This window comes from Apaloderma vittatum, unplaced genomic scaffold, assembly GCF_000703405.1.
Source record: "Apaloderma vittatum isolate BGI_N311 unplaced genomic scaffold, ASM70340v1 scaffold19462, whole genome shotgun sequence".
In the NCBI taxonomy this organism is placed as follows: Eukaryota; Metazoa; Chordata; class Aves; order Trogoniformes; family Trogonidae; genus Apaloderma; species Apaloderma vittatum.
In genome coordinates this window covers 466-22614 of record NW_009702128.1, presented here as the reverse complement: position 1 = coordinate 22614, position 22149 = coordinate 466, and the positions used below count along the sequence as shown (strand labels likewise).

At 43.2% G+C, this 22149-nt stretch overlaps 1 protein-coding gene across 1 annotated transcript; it reads right to left on the bottom strand.

Moving 5' to 3' along the window:
• Positions 1-5013: 5013 nt before the first annotated feature.
• Positions 5014-17398, bottom strand: UBE2G2 (ubiquitin-conjugating enzyme E2G 2). Its single transcript, XM_009879432.1, is given in 6 exon segments — positions 5014-5423; positions 7331-7471; positions 11483-11601; positions 17155-17200; positions 17288-17362; positions 17365-17398. Coding segments are annotated over 6 exon segments (528 nt in total). The 3' UTR covers positions 5014-5310.
• Between the last annotated feature and the right edge of the window lie 4751 nt (positions 17399-22149).

Sequence of the window (22149 nt, the reverse complement as noted above, 5' to 3'; positions counted from 1 at the left end):
ACCCTGCAGCCCCCAGAGGGGCAGTCGCAATGGGTGCATTTGCCTTCACAGCCCCCTGAGCCCTGTCCCAGGCACCCAACCTCCCAGCCACCTCCTGCAGCCCCTGTGGCCAGGGTGAGCTGTGACGGAGCAGAGAGCCACAGCCTCTCCCACTGCCATATGCACCCAACTCCTGCATACATCTCCCAGTTAAATGCATCAAAGTGCTCTTGGAGAGCCTGCCCTGGTTAGCTGGGGCTCGCTGGTGCAACACGCATGGAGGAAGGGGACACAACCCAGGACTTGGCTCATCTTCCCCCACGCCCTTCAGAAACAACATGACTAGACAGACCCACCTGCAAATAGCTCCGTGAGAGCTCACGCATACGCTGCTAACACCAGCAGTTACCCTGTAATAATGCACTGTCCGTATCATTACCATTAATTATATATTAACATACCCCATAATCTTAACTGCTGCCAAGTTGCATCTCAGGGGATGCAAGCTGCTTTCAAAAGCCACCTGGCTGGTTCTCCTTTGGCTCTTGCATCACCTGTCCCAAGAGAGGGGCTGGCAGCCGAGGCACGACTAGGATCCAGCAGGCGGCTCTGAGGATGAGGGCTGGGATGGGCAGGAAGATGACTAGGGCTGGAATCGTGGGGAAGGCCCTCATATCCCAGCCACTCCATGCTCCCAGGGGACTGCAAGAACACCAAGCACATTATGCAGGACCACCAAGCATTAAGTGGCTTAAGCAACTCCCTCCTCAGCACTACGTTTCGCACCTGCAGCATCAGGAAGCCTTGCACAGCTATAGCCGCCTGCATCAGCAGAAGGGGAGGCCGAGAGGTGACCTCACTAATGTTTATAAATATGTAAAGAGTGAGTGTCATGACGATGGAGCTAGGCTCTTTTCAGTGATGTCCAATGATAGGACAAGAGGCAACAGATGCAAACTGGAACATAGGAGGTTTCACAAAAACACTAGAAAAAACTGTTTCACTGTGAGGGTGACAGAGCACTGGCACAGGCTGCCCAGAGAGGTTGTGGAGTCTCCTACTCTGGAGACATTCAAAACCCATCTGGATGTGTTCCTGTGTGACCTACTCTAGGGGATCTTACTCTGGCAGGGGAGTTGAACTGGGGGTTGGACTAGATGATCTTTCTAGGTCCCTTCCAACCCCCAGCATTCTGTGATTCTGTGACCACCTTGACAGTGGTTTTGGTGCACATGACAGTGGGTGGGACCTATCTGTGCAAGAGGCGACACTGGGAGCCCTAAATGGAGCTGGTGCAGGGGCTCAGCCACCTTGCTTTTTAGGCAGCACACGGGGATGGCAGTTCATCCCAACCAGACCCTCAGATCCTAGAGGAATTCTACAGATTCCTTCCCCCTGCCACCCCCAACCACCTCACCAGCTGGCAGCAAGGCCCTCAGCATACCTCAGCTCACACTTTTCCCAGCCCCTAAAGTTGCCAAAGAGTAGAGTGATTTTCTGCTTTCACCGAGTAAGGAAAATATGAAAGAGAAGCAACAACGAACAGATAAGAGTGTCACTTCTTTCCTAGGCAGCATAGGACCTCCCACACTCACACCTCATGCCTTGCGTCTGCCCCGGCTCACCACTGCTCAGCCAGCACACACAGCCCTCGCCCCATGCCACAGGGCAGGGGAGGCTGCTGCTTTGAGCCCCTTTCTGGAGCTACCTCCTAAAAGCTGCGACGATCCCACATCCAAAACAAGCCCAGTTATCAGCAGCATGGCTAGCACTGGGGATGGACATTTCAGGTCTGTGCTGGCAGAGTGTTTCTCTTTTTGATTCTCATGGGGTAAAACATACACGTCCCACAAGGATGCAACATCGGAAGGAAAGCAAGGATATTCTGGAGGCACAGAGCTTTCACCATTTCATCTCAAAGGCAGCACACCACCTTTCATTCATGATATAGCTCTGGCCAAAAAGAATCTGGAAAGCAGCCTACAGCTGGCCTTGTCCCAAAGCTGCAGTCTTTTCATGTGGCTCCAATGCCTCTTGCTTGGCAGCTCACACTTTCAAAGAACTGCTTGCATGCACACAGGCACACAAAACGCAATTAATGAATGTCTCACACCCCACTGTGTGTGTTCTGACACAGCCTCACTTGCCAAGAAAAAAACTGTGCGTGTGTGGATGTATGCATATACAAAGGCTTTAAAGAGGACGTTGCTTGCGTTTTTATAGCTTTGTTGAATGGTTTAGTTTTGGTCTCTTTAATATAAAAGCCTAAAACAAATATAATCCAGAGAAAGTTTTTTTCTTTTTTAAAAATCTTTAATACTTTACCTGTATGCATAAGACCTGTAGAGCTCTGACACTCCCCAAGCAACATGTTTTAAAGTAACTGTTTCAGATGGAAAAAAGGCAACTGCTCAGAAAAACATTGCTACTGGCTATTATTAGACAGGCTGCCTTTTAACAAACAGAGAGGATTAAGCCTATCATGGATCAAGCCTTCCCGAGAGGGAAGCCTGTCACCAGATCAACGCAGCAGCTTTACAAACTTCAACTCTGAGGTGTTCCCCAATTGTAACAAGCTGCCTGTGCAGTGAAATTCTGTTGGGCGAGGCCAGGCACAGCAGGCACGGAGCCGTGCGAGACGAACGCTCATACTGCGCGCGAGGATTCAGGTTTTTTACGGAATGACAACGACAAAGTTTTATTTCTTCCCTGAGTAAAACAGAGGGAATTTAACACACCGACTGCAGTACCACATTGACTGCAGTGCCATGTTTAATCCTTTCAGTAAACAAATGCTCACCACTAGTTAGAGCTAAGCAAACAGCCATTGTTCAGGACAGTTCTCACCTTGACAAGGCAAGTTTTAGTCCTTTGAGGTAGACTTCTGCTTACATTTTGTCACCCACAAGGCTGTCCGGTATCTATGTTCACTGCGTGCCTTAAAACACCTGAATTGGCAAGCCCGCTGCATGCCAGTCACTCAAAGAGAAATTATTTTATTTCTAAGCAACAGAGATTTGGGGACAATGATACTGGACATCTAACTGTCTTTCTCAAATTCAAGAGCTAGTATCAGCAGATTTTGAATGATATATTAAAACTCACGACTCACCTGTTGCCATAGCAAGACTTTCCTAAGACAGACACATACAGCATAACAAGACCTCTGTAAGAAGCAAACTGCAGCACATAGTTTTCTTTGAATTATCAAGTCACTGCCATGAGTAGAGACAAGACACTTGCGTGGAAAGCCCAAGCAACTGTGTCAACTCTTCCACTCCTCTAAAGTATCTCCTGTGTTTTAACTATGTTAAAATAAATCCTTCCACACCTTTGGACCATGTCAGAATCGTAGTGTCTTGACCAGTTGGTCACCCATATACAATACCCACTGCAATATACTTGCATATATCTATGAAAGGAGAAAATATAATCACTTTATTTTCAGTATACAGACTAAATCCCACCATTAAATAGTGAGTGAGCACACATGAATAAAATACTCCACACTTAAAAAAAAGGCCCACTTTTGTCACGTCTGCTGAATCCATCATTTGCCACATGGTGATTACTGCTCTCCAGCGTTGTTTCCAAAAGCAGCTGCAGTACATACAGGATCATCTACTCCATGCTCCATCGACTGTAATTCAAAAAATGCTCCCACTTTGCACAGGAGTGCTACATTTTCCTGCATACCTTGAAATACTAGGTAGGTACAACACTATTTCATAATCACTGCTCCCAAACTATGTCAGGTCGCCCTCTCATCTTTACACCAAAGCAAGAATTACTTCTACAAGGAGGTAAAAATCAGCAAGTTGTAGCAATACAAACTCTTCAGAAGTACAGAACAATGTCATAATGCAATCTGCAGCCCGTGAATACGCATCATGGACAGCAAGACACAAATACTGACGAGTTGTATACACACACATGCACACAATCATTTCCGTAACGATTTCTCCATGGAGAGAATCTTTCCACAACACACGCCTTTCACAGAAAAAAAAAAAAGAAGCCTTTCTCAGATTTAGCCAGTTTAAAGCTGCCAACAAATCTTGATTCTGTGTGCTATCAATGGGCATGTTATTGCTTGTAGTAAATTGGAGAAGATTTGGACCTACGCAAGAGATCTGCCTGCAAAGCACAAAGGCCACCAATGGCCCCTAAGCAGTTTTACAAACTGATCATTGCAGCTGGCATTTCCCATACCCTCCACACCCGCAGTCGGCTACAATACTCTGCAGTTCTAAACATGCGACATACCATCCTGTATAAAACACAGTTGGTGTCTTCTCAGACTTGCATTGAAATACACAAGAGCAGTCAGCATAAAGTATCACAGTTAATTTTACAAAATTCATCACTTTCGTCTTTGCTCATTCACATGAAAAACAAGTGACCTAGGCTGTAATGGCAAAGGCCAGCAGTGCCTAAACTTCTCAACACCCAAATGTCAACAGAAGAGCAGCTGATATTAGAGACATTTTACATGCCCTGCCGAGCAGACACATCCTCACTGGATTTTCAGGTTGCCAATGACCTGCCTCACCCATGACGAGCCTGACTAAAGCGTTTAAGAATCCAGTCTTTACATCTTGTGCTTCTAACTGAATGTAAAATTCACAATGTAAAATTCACAACTGAGTGTCTTTAAGGAGTAATAATGCAGCTCCTGGGATTTCTTCCAAGCAAACAGAGGCTCAATACAAACTCACAGTGTTAGATGGGAACATCATCCTATTTCAGACAACCAGCCAGTCACTGACAGCTCTCTAGATCTTCTCTTCAAGTTACATGCTGCACAATCGCTTTCTTTGCCAATGCATCCTGACTATAACCTTGGTTTATAGCCTCTCTTGCTCACTATACTCTTCAAATCAGTTCTGACTGCAAATGCTGTCCTTAACTTAGCAAGTATCTTAAAATTCCTGTCTAATGGTGCTCCAGATGCAATGCTACCTATAAAAACATAAAACTAATTCTTCCAGCAGGTGATCTAAACCCACTCTGTTCTCAACAGACTGGCAGGCTGCAGATTGCAAAGTCTCCAAGCTTTCCATACCATGAAGCAAGGTAGCAAAAAGCAGCCTTTTAAACAGCATTGTCTCCATATTTTCCCCTAGTATTAAATCCCTTTTCTATACAACTTGGTGAGTGAACTAGAGGCTTCTCTGGAGCAGTAGAAGAAGAAAAGAGATGGTAAATAAATAACAAATGATAAGAAGAACTAGGCAAATAGTTTTGCAAAGTTTCCTTTTTGGTACCAGCACTGAGCACTGCTCGTTTTCAGGTGAAGGAAATACAAAACGCTTCAGTCTCTTAGAGAGCTTAAAGTCCAAGTGACTTCTGCACAATCTGCTTGGCAATTTTGTTAAATTGTTCTCTGTCTTCTCGCCACATCTTGGAGGCGTCTACATTGGCTCCACTTTCATCATTTGGCTCTGAAACGAGAAAGACTGAAAGATAGGTAGGCAGGCAGTGGAGCAAGACTCTCTCACTTTTTCAACAATGCCTCTGTACTGCCACTTTCCCATGGCTTTGGCACACTTCCCCTACTTGCAACTACAGAAACACCACTGAAGAAAATCAAATGTCAGTTGCTGGATTACTGAATGGCTCCAGTTTAACTGATCACAAGAGAATACCACAGCAAGGTCGAGTTTCGGTAAAAAACAAGGGGCAGAAGAACAAGATTTTCTTTCGTTTACACTCTCAGCAGTTGAGCTGCAGCATTCACATAGAACAACACACTGGCATCACCAGTGCTATCAAGGGCTTTTAAAACCGCACAGTGCTTACTGCAAAATGTTTTTTCTGGTTCAGTGGCTTTAGAGACACAAAGCCCTCCCAGACAGGCCACCCAAACAGGCTCTGTCACTCTTTGGGATGGCTTGTTGTGTTAAAAAAAAAAAACAAATTAAACCAAGAAAACTCATAGAATGCTTTCATTTCTGTAACATCTTTCATCCAAGGATTTCAGAGTGCTTTACAAAGTACATTATGCCTCTGTGACTCCAACACTTTGTTTAGCACAGAGGTAAGCCAAAACATAGGATTTATCAGATTTGTGGTCAGCAGACAGTGGGACAACTGTCACGGGATTACACAAGTCATCAAAACAGAACGTACTCTATCCACCCCAGCCCAGTTCACGGCATCCTAGGCTCACATGTTTCTTGAGACAATGCTGATGGTCCACTCCTAAAAGCCAACAGATGTGCAGGTCACCCAGTTTGTAAGCTTGGGCTTACAGTATGGCCAGAGCAAAGCCGACAGTTTGCCAGCAGCCTGAAAGAAGCTGACCATTGATGTTTTAGACTAATTCCTCCAAAAGCCATGCGGGAAAAAAAAAATGCACAGGCAGAGAACAAGAGAGACCAGGTGACTCCCACGTTAACCAGTCTAGGTAAGGCTGCATCACAAAAACAAGTTCTTGGAGGCCAAGGGAAGCCCAGTGAGATACTGTTTGCCTGCAGAGCTTCGCAACAGTAGATTACTATTCTGAAGCTAAAATGGTCCCAAGTAAGAATCTGCTGCTTGCTCTTTGATCAGCTTTGCTGCTTCTAAAGCATCTAAAATCTTTAATCATTCAAAATTCATTCTAAGGGACATGGATCTGCCCTTTTCAGGTAGTTCAGAGGCTCTGTCCACCACGTGGAAAAGAATCTATCTTTCGGGGAGCTGTGATTAACAGAGCCGATCCAGAGCCCTTCTTGAATTTAGGGAAAGCCATTTATAAGGTTACACAAAAAGCTTTTCTTCCCGCTCCTCTACTCACAAAGCCTTCTGCATCAGAGATGGCAGAATGAGGTACATCCCCAAGCTACTAAATAACAAACAGAAATCGAGAGTGCTGGCTTGTGAATCATAGAGGACTCCAGTTTACCGTAACTGGTTAGATTTCACTGGTAACCCTTCAGCTGCTAAAGCCGAATTCAACATATGCTGTAATCAATAACTTCAAGACATGCAAGAGCTGAACAGACATCATAGCAAATACAAAGACTGAGCACAGGTTTTGTGCAGGAGCAGGGGAACCAGCTGAGCCTCACAGCCATGTGACCATCACCACCTGCTCCATTGCTGCTGACCTGGAAGGGAAGCGGTGTAATGCCTTGCAAAGCCGGAAACACCTGCCTACTAATTCAGTCTTTTTTTTTTTTTCTTTTTTTCAATTATTTCCAGCGAATTGGTTTATTAATCAATAAATACTAAGGCTTTAAGAACTGTGGTTGCTGCTAAGCAACTTTAAATGTCATTTGCTCATTTAACAAATCAAACAAGAAGCAGCTCCAGCTAATTCAGCCACTGCTGTCTGAGTTACTGCTAATAAAACAGCAGTCCTTACCTGCCAGCATGCTAACAACCGACAAGAGGATCTTTTCCACACTCTGTACAGGACTCCATCGCTCAGCGCTGCTCTCATATCCCATGGGATCATCCCCAGGAGCATGAAGAATAGAGATGCAAACTCTCCCATCTGGGTAAACTGCACAAGGACAGGGACTGGTTGTTACTTGGTGGAAGCACTTGACTTCTCCAGATCTTTAGAACAGATGAATGTCTGGACTTGGCCTCCATACGACTGAAGCTAAATCCAGTTTTAAATTACTTTTACAATGGCACGACAATATAAAATCTGAAAGCCAAAAATCTAGCAAAAATTTCCTTTAAGCAAATCTAACAAACTTCGGTCATCCTTCCCCAACAGAAGCCTGCTGGGAGCACTCATGGTATTTAATAACCAGTAACAGGCTTCATAGAAAAAAATAAGAGCTGCAGTCTGTTGGAACAAGGCAACTATGCGTGCACAGACACAGCTCAAGTTGGTAACCTGTCCTACTTAAATTGAAGGGTAATAGTCACGCAGCACTGAATGCATATCAGTCCTCCACCAGACCCTTGCTCCACTGCAGCAAGCAGGAAAAAGTGGTATTTATAAACAGCATAATTGATCTTACTTTGAACATTACTGAGGTACAACTAGAAGAGTTCACACTACTTCTTAAAATTTTGCTTAAAGCTCAGCAGCACTAAAGTGCATGGAAACAAGGTAACCTATTAATTAAGGATGCAGACATCTTCCCCTCCCACCTTTAGCATAAGCAAAGCATGTGCAACAGCACAAGTCATCTTCCCAGACACTGGACTCCACTGACTGGATAACGTGGTCAAAGAAAGGCCGAAGATGCCACACGAAGAGAAAGGAGTTTAAAACACTGCTTTAGCACATGGCCTAATTCTGCAGCCTCATAAGGAACAACGACTTTAGCCCAGCACTTCTATTCTTCATGTGACCAAACCTGTGCCATTGCCAGGAAAACAAGACAAAACAAAGAGAGGGAATGACCACTGGAAGCAGTGGTGCTCATTTCCAATTCCTTCCATTCACCCAGCTACTGTCTGCACAAGCCCACAACACGTAAGCACTTTGGAAGACTACTTACATCCCCTCCTGCAGCCCCAGGCTGGGGACTGGAGCTGGTCTAGCCTTAGCTAGAAGAGATGGAAACAGCACATGCTGAACCAGCACTTCTCTTTGCAAGTTAGAAACACGCTGGTAGAAGGTATTTCACTTTTAAGTTACTCTAATGCTTTTCTGCAGTGCCTCAATTAGAATAGCTGGACCACAGCAGCACAGTCAAGACAGCAAAGGAAGACATACGCATCTTTCCACTTTGTCACTAAGTGCTAATGCAAGACTTGCCATTAATCACGGTTTTGAAGTTATCTTCACCAGAGCATCCATGAATGCCATTTTTTTTAAGGTAAGATAATTCTGTGGTCTTTCAATTTCCCCTGTACCTAACACAAACTGCAAAGATAAGGGAACACAGCAGACTTCTAAAACATTTTCCATGCAATTCCTCATGCAGAGGAGTAAGAACAGAAAAAGCACAGCCCAGTCCAGCTTTTCTGGGAACAACCAGATCATCACAATTCCATTCAAGAAGATTCAAACGCCTACTTTATGTGATCTCAACTTCACATTAACATGAACCAGATTCATAGGACTTTAAAGAGCTTGAGCTGACCATACTAGATATGCTCCAGTTAACCCCACAGAGGAAGTGTCCACGTGTAAAGCCACTTTGTAGCCCAGGAGAGTCAGGCAGTTTGTGCTTCTCCACACTTCACTCCTCCTGGATATGCTGCACACAAAGCAGCTGTGAGCAGCAAACCTCACGCCACAGCTGGAGCTGCAGACAGAGGGCTGCACAGTCACAGATCTGGTTACGGAGACCAGTCCTGCCAAGAAGCCTGGACAAGTAAGTCCAGCTGAAGCAAGGTGCCGATGTGGCCACACTGCATCCAGATACAAACTGCTACACTGCTGCAGACATCAGAGTTTCAGAGGTGATGCTACACTGCACTGGACATGCCTGCACTGTTCCATTCTGTCACATGCAGACGTGTCTTCCACAGGAGAAGAGAAATATGTGGGTGAAATAGGCAAGCATCTGCATCAGTGGTGCTTCAAGAAGGGGAGAACAGAAGTACTTCAAAAAATTGCAAAATTGCTTGGAACAGGATGAAATACATCTACTCCCAGCTAAGATTTGTGTTATGCAAGCACAGGACCTTCAGCTAAGGAGGAAACACTAGGCAGGAGGGAAGCATTTTGCCTTCATTGGTCTCAAGTGGCAGAGACCTAATAGCCTAGAATACAGATGCATCAAATCGGGATGATGATAAACAGTCTTTACAATCCCTGTTGATTTAGATGTCATAAGTAACAACTTCACAAAGAATGCCAGGGCTGACTCCAGAAAGTAGGGCTACAGGCTGCAGGTTTTTAAGTTGGTTTTTTTTTTAAGGTTTTTACCCATCCAATGCTCAAATCTGTTAGCTGTACTTGTAGGAAATAAAATAATTGGAGGCGATCTTGGGCATAGTGATCATGAAATAACAGATTTTGATTCTCAAAGAAGTAAAGTTGGGGGTTAGTGGAACTGCCACTGACCTTTGGGAGGTTGTCCCGAAGGGCAAATGAGTCTAAGAAGGCTGAGCACTCTTCAAGAACAAAGTCTTAAAGGCAAAAGGAAGACAAGACTGGCTAGACTGAGAGCTTTGGCTGGAACTCAGGAAAAAAAAGGAGAGTTTATGGCCTTTGGAAAAGGGGGCAGACCGCTCGGGAGGACTACAAAGATGCAGTGAAGCTATGCAGGGAGAAAATTAGAAAGGCCAAAGCCCAGCTAGAACTCAATCTGGCTATTGCTGTAAAAGAAAATAAAAATGCTTCTATAAATACATTAACAACAAAAGGAGGACAAGGGAGAATCTTCCTCCTTTACTGAATGCAGGGGGAAACAGAGTGACAAAGGATAAGGAAAAGGCTGAGATACTTAATGCTTTCTTTACCTCAGTCTTTAACAGTGGGACTAGCTTGCTGGATACCCAGCCCTTTGAGCTGCAAGACAGGGATGGGGAGAAGAATGAGAATCCAAGAAGAAATGTTTAGAGATCTGCTGCACCACCTAGATATAACACAGGTCTACAGGGCCAGTTACACTCAAGACTGATGAAGCAGTTAGCAGAATGGACTAGAGATTAGCAAACGTGACGCCCATCTACAAGAAGGGCTGGAGGATCTGGGGACCTACAGATCTGTCAGTCTGACCTTGGTGTCAGGGAAGGTCATGGAACAAACTGTCTTGAGTGCCATCACATTCCATTTACAGGACAACCAGATGATCATGCCCAGTCAACAGCATCCTGGCCCATATCAGGAATAGTGTGGCCAGCAGGATCAAGGAAGTGATTGTCCCCCTGTATTTGGCACTGGTGAGGCTACACCTTGAGTACTGTGTGCAGTTTTGGGCACCACAGCATAGGAAAGACATCACGGTGCCGGAAAGGGTCCCGAGAGGGGCCCCGAAGCTGGTGAAGGGTCTTGAAAACAAGTCTTGTGAGGAGTGGCTGAGGGACTTGGGGTTGTTTAGTCCAAAGAAAATGAGGCCATGAAGAGACCTCTGTATTATGAGCACTCTATTTCAGAAGGATCACATCAGAAATGTTACTAAACCTGTGACTTAATGGGGAAAAAGCCATGCTGCCTAACAAAGCTGCATCCACATTTTGGAGAATATGAACACACTTTCACTTCTTAAAATAACACCAAATTACTCAAATAGAAGCCACAGAGCGAGACTGAAAAAAAGAGTATTAATTCACTAAATCTCATGTTATGTACAAAATATTTATCTTTAGACTATTTACACAATAGTTACAAGTATTCTTGTAATGATCTTAAAGGCACTGAAATTGTTGGAATTTTTATTGGACTGTTTATGACCATAGGGTACATGAGGAATAATGTGATAAAATGATCCTAAGACAGAGCAAAATTGCTGGACAGTTTAACATTCCTACTGTATAGTCAAGGATGGAAAGGGAGAGAACCACCCTTAGTAAGGATGCCAGCTCTCCTGCTGCAAAAGTTTCTTTTTAAGGTGCATACCAACCCACACCCCCGTACACCCTGCTGCATCAGACTCACTGTTTGGATGGAACATCTCACATGTGAACCTCATCTTCGGAGGACTTAATGGGTAGTCAAGTGGAAAGCTCAGAATAGCAGGGAAAACCCCATACTCGAAACAGGTGTCTTCAGGACCCCTAGAAACAGATTTAAAAGCTATTTACCAGAGTTTTAAATGGTTCTTTCACACAAATTCTTTCCTAATGAGACATCTGAGGTTTGAGTTATAGCATCTTCTCCAGAAAACAAAGAGTTAACACACCCTTACCCCATACTTCATAAGCTTAAATCCGAATATGGGGTTTGGGAGTGAAGGGGGAAATCAAAGCTTGCACACTAAATTACTAGGAAGGTCACCACACTGCTTAATTAGCAGGGTGTGTCTGGATATAATTGGAGTATCTGGCTCCAAGGCACGTTCCAGGATTTCAGCATCTGCACGACAAGAGAAAGCAGAGGCAGGTGTGGGACTCCTGTGCCTTTGAAGATACTGTTCTACTGCACAAGACAGTGATGTCAAATGCTGTAGCTCAAAAATAATTTATAAAACCTATAGAGATTCAAATTGCCAGTATCAAGCATAAGCACACATAAACACTTATAATATCTGATGCAAAAAACACAGCAATGTTTTGTAAAAACAAAAACACAGCTCAGGGGCCATAATTGCTAGATGCAGGAAAATAATGTTTCTTTGCAGACTTAAGATACTTGGTTTGCACCCCCTCAAGTGTGTGCAGAAAACAAACGGCTTCATCGGGGTTCTTGTAGAAATATTTCCGTATTGTGTTCATCATCTAGTTCAAAGTGCAATCAAGCTGAGAATATAAAGACATCCTACATAAAACATTTTTGGAAGGTGAGCAAAAAAGGTTATTAGACATAATTTATTCCAACTTGATGAACCATCTGGGAGTCATAACACAAACATGATCTCCCTTTATTGGAAAGATCATGGAACATGGTTCATCACTGAAAATCTTAGGCAAGTAAATCTTATGTATTTAGTAAAAAGCTCTTCAGACAAGTGTTAGGCTGTCTGGGAAATAAGGTTTAAGGAAATAGAAATAAGGTTAAGGAAATAGAAACATATTCAGGCCCACTCCTCCCAATCCACATGCTCCATGACAGAAAGAACATGAAAGCTCAAGGACTCCTAACACTTAAGGTTGCAACGAGTAACCTACAGAAAAAGAGAATTAAGATCAGCAAAACCTAAAGTCCTAGGAGGCTAATTCTCTTAAACTTTGGGATTTGAAAGACTTGACTGGTAGATAAACACAAGAACTACATGATTTAAATCTGAATATTGACAATGGCAGGTAAAGTTAGAGAAATGCATCCACATACTGCACGAACGAAAGCTAAACAGTCTCAGCCATTTTGTTCCTTTTCTGGCCTTTTCCCTAAATTTAGTCAGGATTCAATTCACATCTGAGAGTAAACAGAATGCATTTTTTCATTAACATTTTAATTCCAGCTGCATTTTAAAGGCTTATTGTTGAACTTCTAAGAGTATGTACATACACGCATTGAAAAGCTGGTGGGTGTCTTATGTTCTGTTTTGAGAGCAAACACACAGCCTTAAGGGCTCTTCTGTCAAATACGTTAACCCAACATGCTCCACTTTAGGCTCCATATTATGTGAGCAAAATGCTTTTGTTTTAGCCATTCAGTGCTGCCAGGATCAACTTCAAAGAAATTAAAGTTAATCCAAGACAGCATTTGCAACTACAAAACACTCAGAAGGCTGCATCGTTTAAACTTGACAACATCACTTTCATCACTGCCTGGGCCAGAGATGTAAAGAGCACAGCACCTTTTAAAATCTTTGCAGAGCAGGTGGTGTGAGTGCAAAGCACACCATACTCAAAGCCCCGTGTCTTGTGCTATGATCTCATCTGAGTTACTGTGCTAGTTAGAGTTCAGACTACCCAGCGTTTGTTTAGGGTTTCTCTGAGAAACACCCAGACTCCACAGCGGTGACACCCCTCTCACTGAGCAAAGAGCATTGAGCCAACTGGTCAGTTGCCTTAAGCAGCTCCCATAGCTCAGGGAAGCCAAAGCACTGGCCATCACTAACGGTGTGAACACAGAAGGCGCTCACTCTGCACAGGCTTGAGACATGGAACTCTAAGAAATACCTTGTATTAAACCTACTCCATCTAAGACTCTCTGCAGTCTGCAAAGCAGGCAGTGTCTGCATGTTTTTCCACATCTGCTATTCTTCCACAGTTTTCCCTAAAAGCATCGAGGAGTGGACATCGGTTCTTCTCCAGCTTTTATATGACTTGCTAGGCAATCAGCCTGCTTAGTTGTGAGAGAGATGTTATCAACAACTCTGTTGACACAGCGTGAAAATAAGAAACTCTGAACTGCATGAGCTGGCTATTACTTAGGCAACAGCAGAAAAGGATCGCACATATCTACCAAAATAGGAGGGAAAAGCACAGACAAGGACAATTAATCCTATAATCACATACATTTGCAAATGGCTTCTTATTTGTAAAAAGATGCTCAGAAAAGACCAAAACCCACAGTCATCAGATGCTGTAAAGGGGAATTCCACAGTAAACAACAGTAATAAACATAATCATAGATCTAATTACCTTTCTAGACAGTTGGGGGTTTTTTTGATAAGTTGACTTCAATTTATATTATTTAGTTTTCAAGCAATCTTTAGTTCTTAACACTAAGTGAGTTTGTGTCTTCTGGGGATAAACTTTAATAACAATACACACTTGCATATTGCCAGCCAAAGAGGGAAAAACTTGGTCTTGAAACATTAAATTCATGAACTTGCACAACACAATGCAGCCTGTCGGACCTCACACAGCACTAACGAATTGAGCGGCATTATGGTAAACTCTCTTGACATGCTGGGGCCATTTATCATCACTACTAAGTCATCCTCTTGTAAAGATCTAGCTTTTATATATACTCTAAATCAGCTACTGTTTGATGTCTCATCGAAAGGGTGCGTTTTACATCAGGCTGCAAACCACATTCTATTTTCAGCTCTGGATCTATTACACTCTGAGAGCATAAGAACTGTTCTATCATTCAAACATGTCAATACGGCCTTAACATTTATATGTTTGACATTTATCCAGCACTTCTGCTACAGGCAAGAACACTGGAATACAAATTACTATTAACATTATTTTAAAAGCCATTAATTTATCTCTGAGCCAAGCTCTTACATCAGTTTGTGTAACATTAATCAGCCCACCTCTGAACTTCTCCCTGAGGTTTCTTTTTTTTTTCCTTTGTACTTATGAGCACATTGTATGTGCTCTAGCTTGATATAAATTGGGTGAATGAAAAAAAAGTATTCTCTTCTCTGCTTCATTATTATACTTACTTACCTTTTCTCTTCATCTCTCTAAAAATTTGAAGCCAACTTTAATTTTCTCATATAGTTTTCATTCCTATAATCTCATGCAGCACATCTGAGATTACAAAACATTCAAGATTATCACAAATATAAACAAGTCATTTAGCTTGCTTTTCAAATGTACGCAAACACATCTACTGTAGAGTTATGTAGAGATGAAAGTAACCAATCATGTTAAGAGTAAACATGTTTCTATTGTACCACAGCTTCAGAATTTAGCAGATCTTGAAATATAATTTTATTATGGCATACACACAATACTGAAACTAAAATTAAAGCACCTCCGCCACTCATTTTGTGCTGACAAAGAGCTGAAGCTCAACACTCAGCACTTTAAAGAGCTTTCAAGTCTGCAAGTGGCTCCTCTGTTGTAAGAATTTGTTATGGGAAACATCAGAAAAAGTATTATCTAGATAATGAATCAAATCCAGAAGTACTTTTGTGTGTCCCCCGTGAAAGCTCTACTCAACCACAAAACCTCCACTACGAGAAAGTAGTGGGCAGGAATTTCCTTCCACATTCCAAGAAGTGCACTAAATCTTCTGAGATTTCTACACTCCAAGCAATGCACAGCTGTCTGAACTGAAATTTGGTATCTAACAAAGCACGTGTTTCAGAAAAGTGACAAATATACCACTTGAAAGAGAAAGTACAAGTCACTGGAGGCAAAATCTTTGCTGTCAGGTAACAAATTACCAATTTCCATGCGAAGTGTTTATTTTCAGGGGAATGAGCTACCAGGAAGTAAAACCTGTCTATCAAAAGATAAATTGCTGAACATAGGCAACAATAGCTGTGGCATTTGCCATCTCTTCATATCAATCAGCAAACAAGCAGTGGTAATCCACTTGGTAAATCTCGATTTACCAAGACCTAAAATAACTTGGGAGATTCACGCTTGCCGTAAAGTAGGATCACCCACGCAGCCAGGTTGTGTGGAACAGATGATGTGCTACAGCTTGGTAAGCTTTTGTACTGGTTATGCGCCTCATACTAAGAAATCTTGTTTTTCATCCCTCCACAACACACTCCAAGCAAACCGATCTAGGAAAATTCTGCCACCCACGCTAGTTGAGAATCTTGTAAGTCAGCACAAGAGGCTGCAGTGAAAACCTTCCAAAAGCACAGAAGGCATGCTACAAACGGGGCCAGAGCCACCACCTGCTGCTCCTGGTGTCCTCTAGGACCCCCTGGCTTAGCTGAAGGAAAGGAAATCACCAACTCTTACTAAAGGAATCTTGAAATACAGAGCCTAGGTCTACCCTAACAACAGAGTATCAGCTTCAAGACAGCCTTAGTGGTTTGGAGCTTCTTCCTCTTTTAATTCTGTAGCATTTGCGTAAATTGTCAGACCTGGTGACAGAGGTGTCTTTTCCTCTCCCAAGCCGTTTTAGAGCTTTAATTTGGGCAAATCACCAGTTATTCCGTGCTCTCAGAGTTCCCAAAGGAGGGTAAAGAATGAATAAGAGAGTACAAGCAAGGGAGAAGATGACTTGTAAGATTCCAGGCAAGAAGATTTTGTCTTTCCATGGTAAGTTTTGCCTCAAACAACTGTACCCATCAGTTCAGAAGTGGAAGGGGAAGGACACACTTTCATAAAGACTGTGTCACTCCCCAAAACACAGCAGGTAGCGATTAGAGCTATTCGCCAACAGAAGAGCTTCTGAAATGAAACCACTGCACCCAGTGTATTTACAATACCACCTGTACAATACTACATTCCTAAAGTGCAAAGAATTTTAAAAGTATTTTAAATTATTTCTTAGTTTGAATACTCTTCCAGATGAATCCCTTTCCACTTTCTAGAAGAAAGTGCAACAGCAAGTAAACTAATCTTACCCATTGTTTCGTATTTTTTTTCCCCCTCCTCTCATGGATAATCTCTGTATTTTGCTCCACTTAAAACATGAGAAAAAACTGTCCCGTATTTGCAATTGAGTAATATTCTCAATAGGTTTGTGTGATCTACAGGCAATTCATTGTTTCCTACAGTATTTGTATATACAACATATATCCAAGGGAGCCCAAACAAGGATTTCTGTCAAATTTGCAAATTACAGAAACTGAGTGTTGCTTATTATAATGACACTTGTACAACAGATAATCACTTAAGCTTCAACACTGCCTCTGTCACAATGTTTAAATTCCAAATATAATCCCCAGTTTCAATCTGAAAAGAAGTCTCCAGACAAAGCTAGGCCAAGGTCAATGTTAGGCAGAACTGTTATTTTTTTACATTCATGTTCCCCTAGAAGCAAGTGCTGATTTCAGATAAAGTAAAGTATTAACTCACATAATCAGAGCTTCCCATTCAAAGAAGTTCTCTTCATTCATGGGACCTATTAAGAAGAAAGAAAACAATGCTTAATGCTACCTAAACACAAGGCTGCAACTTCACAACGCACAAACCCTGCTCAGCTCCTCACCTGCTACAATTCCTTCTGGTGGATTCAGGGTCAGCTCTGCAAACACAAAAACACAAGGAAGGTTAACACAACCCAAAGCCCAAGCATTTCAGCTAGCGTTTTGGCAGTCATGGCTTAGCAGAGAGGTATCACTAGCAAACACCCTTGGAGAAAAGCTTGAGGACACCATGGAAGGAATCTTCTGGCAGTGCTGTACAAAAATCCACATCCAGGAGGCCCAATATCTCACTGCTAACGATGTAACTTGTTCATGCAAGACAGTTTTCTAGACAAAACTATTTGGCATTTTGTGCTTTTTCAGGCTCCTAAAACTAGTCTTCTCAGAGGCAACAATTTAAAACTGAGAAGGAAGAAAAAACCCACCTCTTTCCACAAAGTATGGGAAACATTCTCCTCTTGTAGCACTGTGGTATCCACAGGTACAAACTCCACAGCCTCAAGAGAAAACAGGTTGTGTTCCTGTAACCTCACTGCACCAATTCAGACTTCAGAGCATACAAAACCCAAGACTACACAAAATGTTGGAGAAGCAGAAGAAAGATTTGACAAGCATCTCTGCTCCTTGAATTCAATCTGACTCCCCCTGAGTGGCCTGGAAAATGCAAGTAATAAAAGCAGCAGTAATAAAGCAGCCATGGCTGCATGCAACAAGTTTGGATTCACCAACCCTCACTTTCTGTAGGAAACTGGTAAAATTCCCAGTTTCTACAATAACCTTCATCATCAGTTTCAAGCTTGCTGAAGCCCAGCACTCTGTGCACTCACGAAATAATAACCAATTTTTCTACTCTCTAGTGCAATTACCATCAATTTCCAGTTTCTGAAATCCTGTAGGGTGGTAGCAGCTGGCAAGGCACAGTTCAGCCATGCATAGGCAACCAGTAGACTCGCAGTCCCCACTGGGCTGAACACTAGCCCCACAGTTCTGAGTGAGCTGCAGGGCAGCCAGCAGAACAGGTGGCAAGAGGTAACACTCCAAGGGTTTCAGACTGGAGGAGGTGACTATAATTAGGCCATCTTAAGTAAGGGCCATGAGCTTCTTATCTAGAATAGCTTCCTAACTGATGGCCTGTGGACTACTAGTGGCCTGTAACACACAAAATGCAGCTGCAGGAAATGCCATGTGCAAACCTACACATGAAAACAAGTAGGAGCATGGACCCAGGGAACACAGGAAGCCACAAACTGATAAACTTCATGCTTGACCCAGTTTCTGTTAGGCCATACATGAAAACTGTGGCTAGTGTTGTACAGAACACAGCACATATTTTTATCTTAAAACAGCCCAGTTACTGTTGGATTCAAACACATGCCAATACATACTGACAGAAAATGATAGCAAAACTCTTCACTCAGGTTGCCATCAACTTTGCCACAGACCTTTCCAACTGAAGTTCAAAAGCACAGCAGCAGGTTGAAACTCAGCATTATGGTTTTCCATGACATTCTGATGTTAACGAGCAAGTTTTTCCAGCTTGGTAAGGGGTCTCTAACAGCTTTTCCTGTTGACGTTTTTAGGCAGAAAGAGGGAAATGCCAAACCCAGAAGTTCCTAGAATCATTTTGCTCCACCTTGTGGCTCTTTCTAAGAAGAAAATCCCTGGCATTTCTCACGCTTTCCCTTGAAAAGCCCATCAGTCTTTGTGACTGCCCAGCAGCAGCATCTGCACATCCCCTGCAGCAGGCACCCTTGCCTATCCCAAAGAAGCTCTCCATCCTAAAGGAAACTGAGGCAATGGGAAGCAAGAGGCAAGCCCTCCCAAGCAAAGGGTCTTTACAAGGAGTTTCAATTCCCTACTTCATCCTGCTCAGCTCTCCCTTTGAAGATAGATGAAAGAGGTTTCCATCCTCAATGATCAAGCAAAGTGGTAACTGGGCAGTGCAGAAGCATGTGAGATCTGGCTTTGAGTGACTGCTACTATACCTGGTCACTGAAGAAGGAAAATAACCTTTTTCCATGTAGATTGTAATATCCTAGCCTGTGACTTCTCTGGAGCTGTTCAAAGGGAAATTGGGAGCACAGCTTTTGGGAGCTACACAGCATGAATTTCCAGTAACTGACACAGCATCAGCTGCTTCAATCTTACCAGACCCTCCAAAATATGGTGACTTTAATGGAATGTCATAGGGGCTTTTTTCCAATTATTTTTAAGCAAGCAGCAAAAAAGCATGTGATCAGAGCATCTGTTTTAAACTTTCACTGCAGAATGACTTTGACAAGTCAGCTAGGCCAGTCTCCCATCCCACTCTCTTTTAGCATCCCATCCTTCTGTGGCTGTCCTCCCAAGCAACTTGTGTGGCACAACAGAAGCATGTCAGCACATGAAACAGCCCGCCCTCTGCTCTCCATGGCATACAACCTGGGGGAACTCCTGGCTAGCGCGAGTTTGGCCTCTTGGTCTGCAAGACCCTCCATGCTTCGACCCTGCGTGCATGGTTTAGGGCTTACTCAAGGAAAGCTCTTCCCCTCTGCAAGTGCCTTGCCATGCTATCCTCTCACCCTGTCCACCTGTGACAGCAGCATGTCAGCACACCTCCACAACCCAGCCACCATCACCCAACAGCCTCAAATGCTCACATGCAGTTTTTTTTCCTGAACACAACATTTCCCAGTGACAGCAAGGAGCTGAACCCTCTGCCCATGCTGAGCACAGACAGCCTCCAACACAAGATCCCAAAGCTACACCAGCACTTAAGAGAGGCAGCTTGCACAAACTGAGAGCCACCTGCCCCAATCCCTTTTCAGCAGAAAGACTTTGCAGAAGGCCCTTGATGCAGCAGCTCCTTGCCCACCCACAACTGGTGACTGCGGGTTCAGGAAAAAAACCTCCAGTGAGTGGAACCTTCTGATCTGTGGGACAACCAATGTGGGAGTAGAGTGGTGAGACACAGAGAGGCCCTCCTGCCACTGCAGCTCTGTCACCCTCACCTGGAGCTGTGTGACTCCATGCCACTTTCCCGTCTTTCTCCCCAACAAATGGAAAACAATGTAATTTCACAGCTCCTCCCAAAATGGAATAATGTATTTGGGCTCAAACAGGTAGACACTCTTCAAAACATCAGACATTTTTCATAAAAGGTAACAATAAACACTTATTTAAAAATCTAAACATGCATGTGCACATGCAAGGATGAAAATCGTAAGACCAAAACTGAAAAAAAGCAAGTAAGGAAAGAATTGGAAGTCTGGTAAATAAAATACACCCACCAGCAAGGCACTGACTGCCAAACACCTCTCTCACAACTACAAGTAACTAAAAAGAAGAGACGGAGAAGAAAGAAAGAGAAAAAAAAAATTGCACAAATGTATGCAGAGATACACACCAGATTCCATGCAAGGCGAGGCAGCCAGAAGGAAGGGGTCATTTAAAATCATGTCAACATTCACATTCACCCAGGGCCATGCAGTGCTTACATCTGCACCACAAACACACATCAGGAACACACATCATCAGGAGGGAGCTGAAAGTTCACGTAAAGCTGAACCTCAGACTACAGCCCTGTCCTCAGACAGGGCTTTCTCTTTTTCTGCAAAAAGAGGCAGCAGAGCTACCTCTAACTAGAAACCATTTTTCTTTTAAAAAATAACTTTTGCTAAAAACTTCTACAGGGCAAATGAGCTTCTGAAGAGCTAGAACTAACTGCCTTTTTTTTTTTTTTTTGCTGAAACACTAGGGAAATGTTATAATTCAAGCCTGATTCTGGGTTTTGTAGTAAAGTTTGCTGAGGGCACCCACTAAAGTAAAGTAATAACCCTGGAAATGCACATACACCACAGCATCATCCAGGCAGCCAAAGAAATAAAAGAGTCTGGCTTACTCTACTTCTGTAGCCCAGGTTTCCAGAAGTAAAAGCGTTGTACACTTAGTCATTTTAGATTACATTCATTTTTTACAACACTATGTTTCATTATAAGAGTCAGAAGTATTTACAGAGGAAGATCATGAACAAGATGTTATCTCAGTTCATGTTAAGTGTTACCCTTGGAAACTCTGTGGAGCAAATTCATGTAATGTCTACCTGTAGCATTAAGTCAAATTCCTTTGATATCACCTTCTCCTACAGAATACAGTCATATAAAAGATCTCAGTGCTTCTCAACAACAAAGGATCAAAACCACATTTTGAGACTAAGGGCATCTATGTAAGAGCAGAGTCAAGTCTTTTTGCAGTTGCCTTTCAGATTAGTGCTTCTGGTTTACAGCAGAAAAATGCAGGGGTTTAGAACACACAATCAGCACAAGCTTTACCTGCAAAACCAGGCCGGTGGGGCTTGCTCACCAGTCTGAGCAGCAACTAGCAGCCTCAGGCCAAGCCTGAGCCCTCACAAATACCTGTGTCGCAGTTCAGCTTAGAGACCTGGTGCTCTGCAGAGCAGCCCGAGCTTAATCATAGTATTGCCAGGAAACGTGTTTATAAACACTCCATTTTATACAGGCTGGAGCCTTCCACAAGATGATGGTAAACCAAGAAACAACTCCTTGCTCCTGGACAAACTCAGGACCTCTGTATGATCTTCACTGGAGTAGGCCAGTTCTTAGAGCCTAATGTCATCCTTCCCTATCAAACATTTTTTTCTCCATTCTACTATCTTGCCTTAAATAAAAGCCAGAACATCAGAAGACAAAAGCAACTAGGCAAACAAAACAAACAAAAAAAGTCTTGCCGGAGAAGGTACCTCCCAACACCTTGCAAGCTCACCAGGGAGCAGATCCCCAATCTCAGGAGAAATGGGATGCCCTAGGGGATCCAGCTCACAACACAAGGTCCCTGGTACCCGTGGCAGGGCCAGCAAAGTTCACTGCTCACCACACTCGGTAAGTCACAGCTCGCATAATTTTTTTTAAACCAACAAACAAGTCTA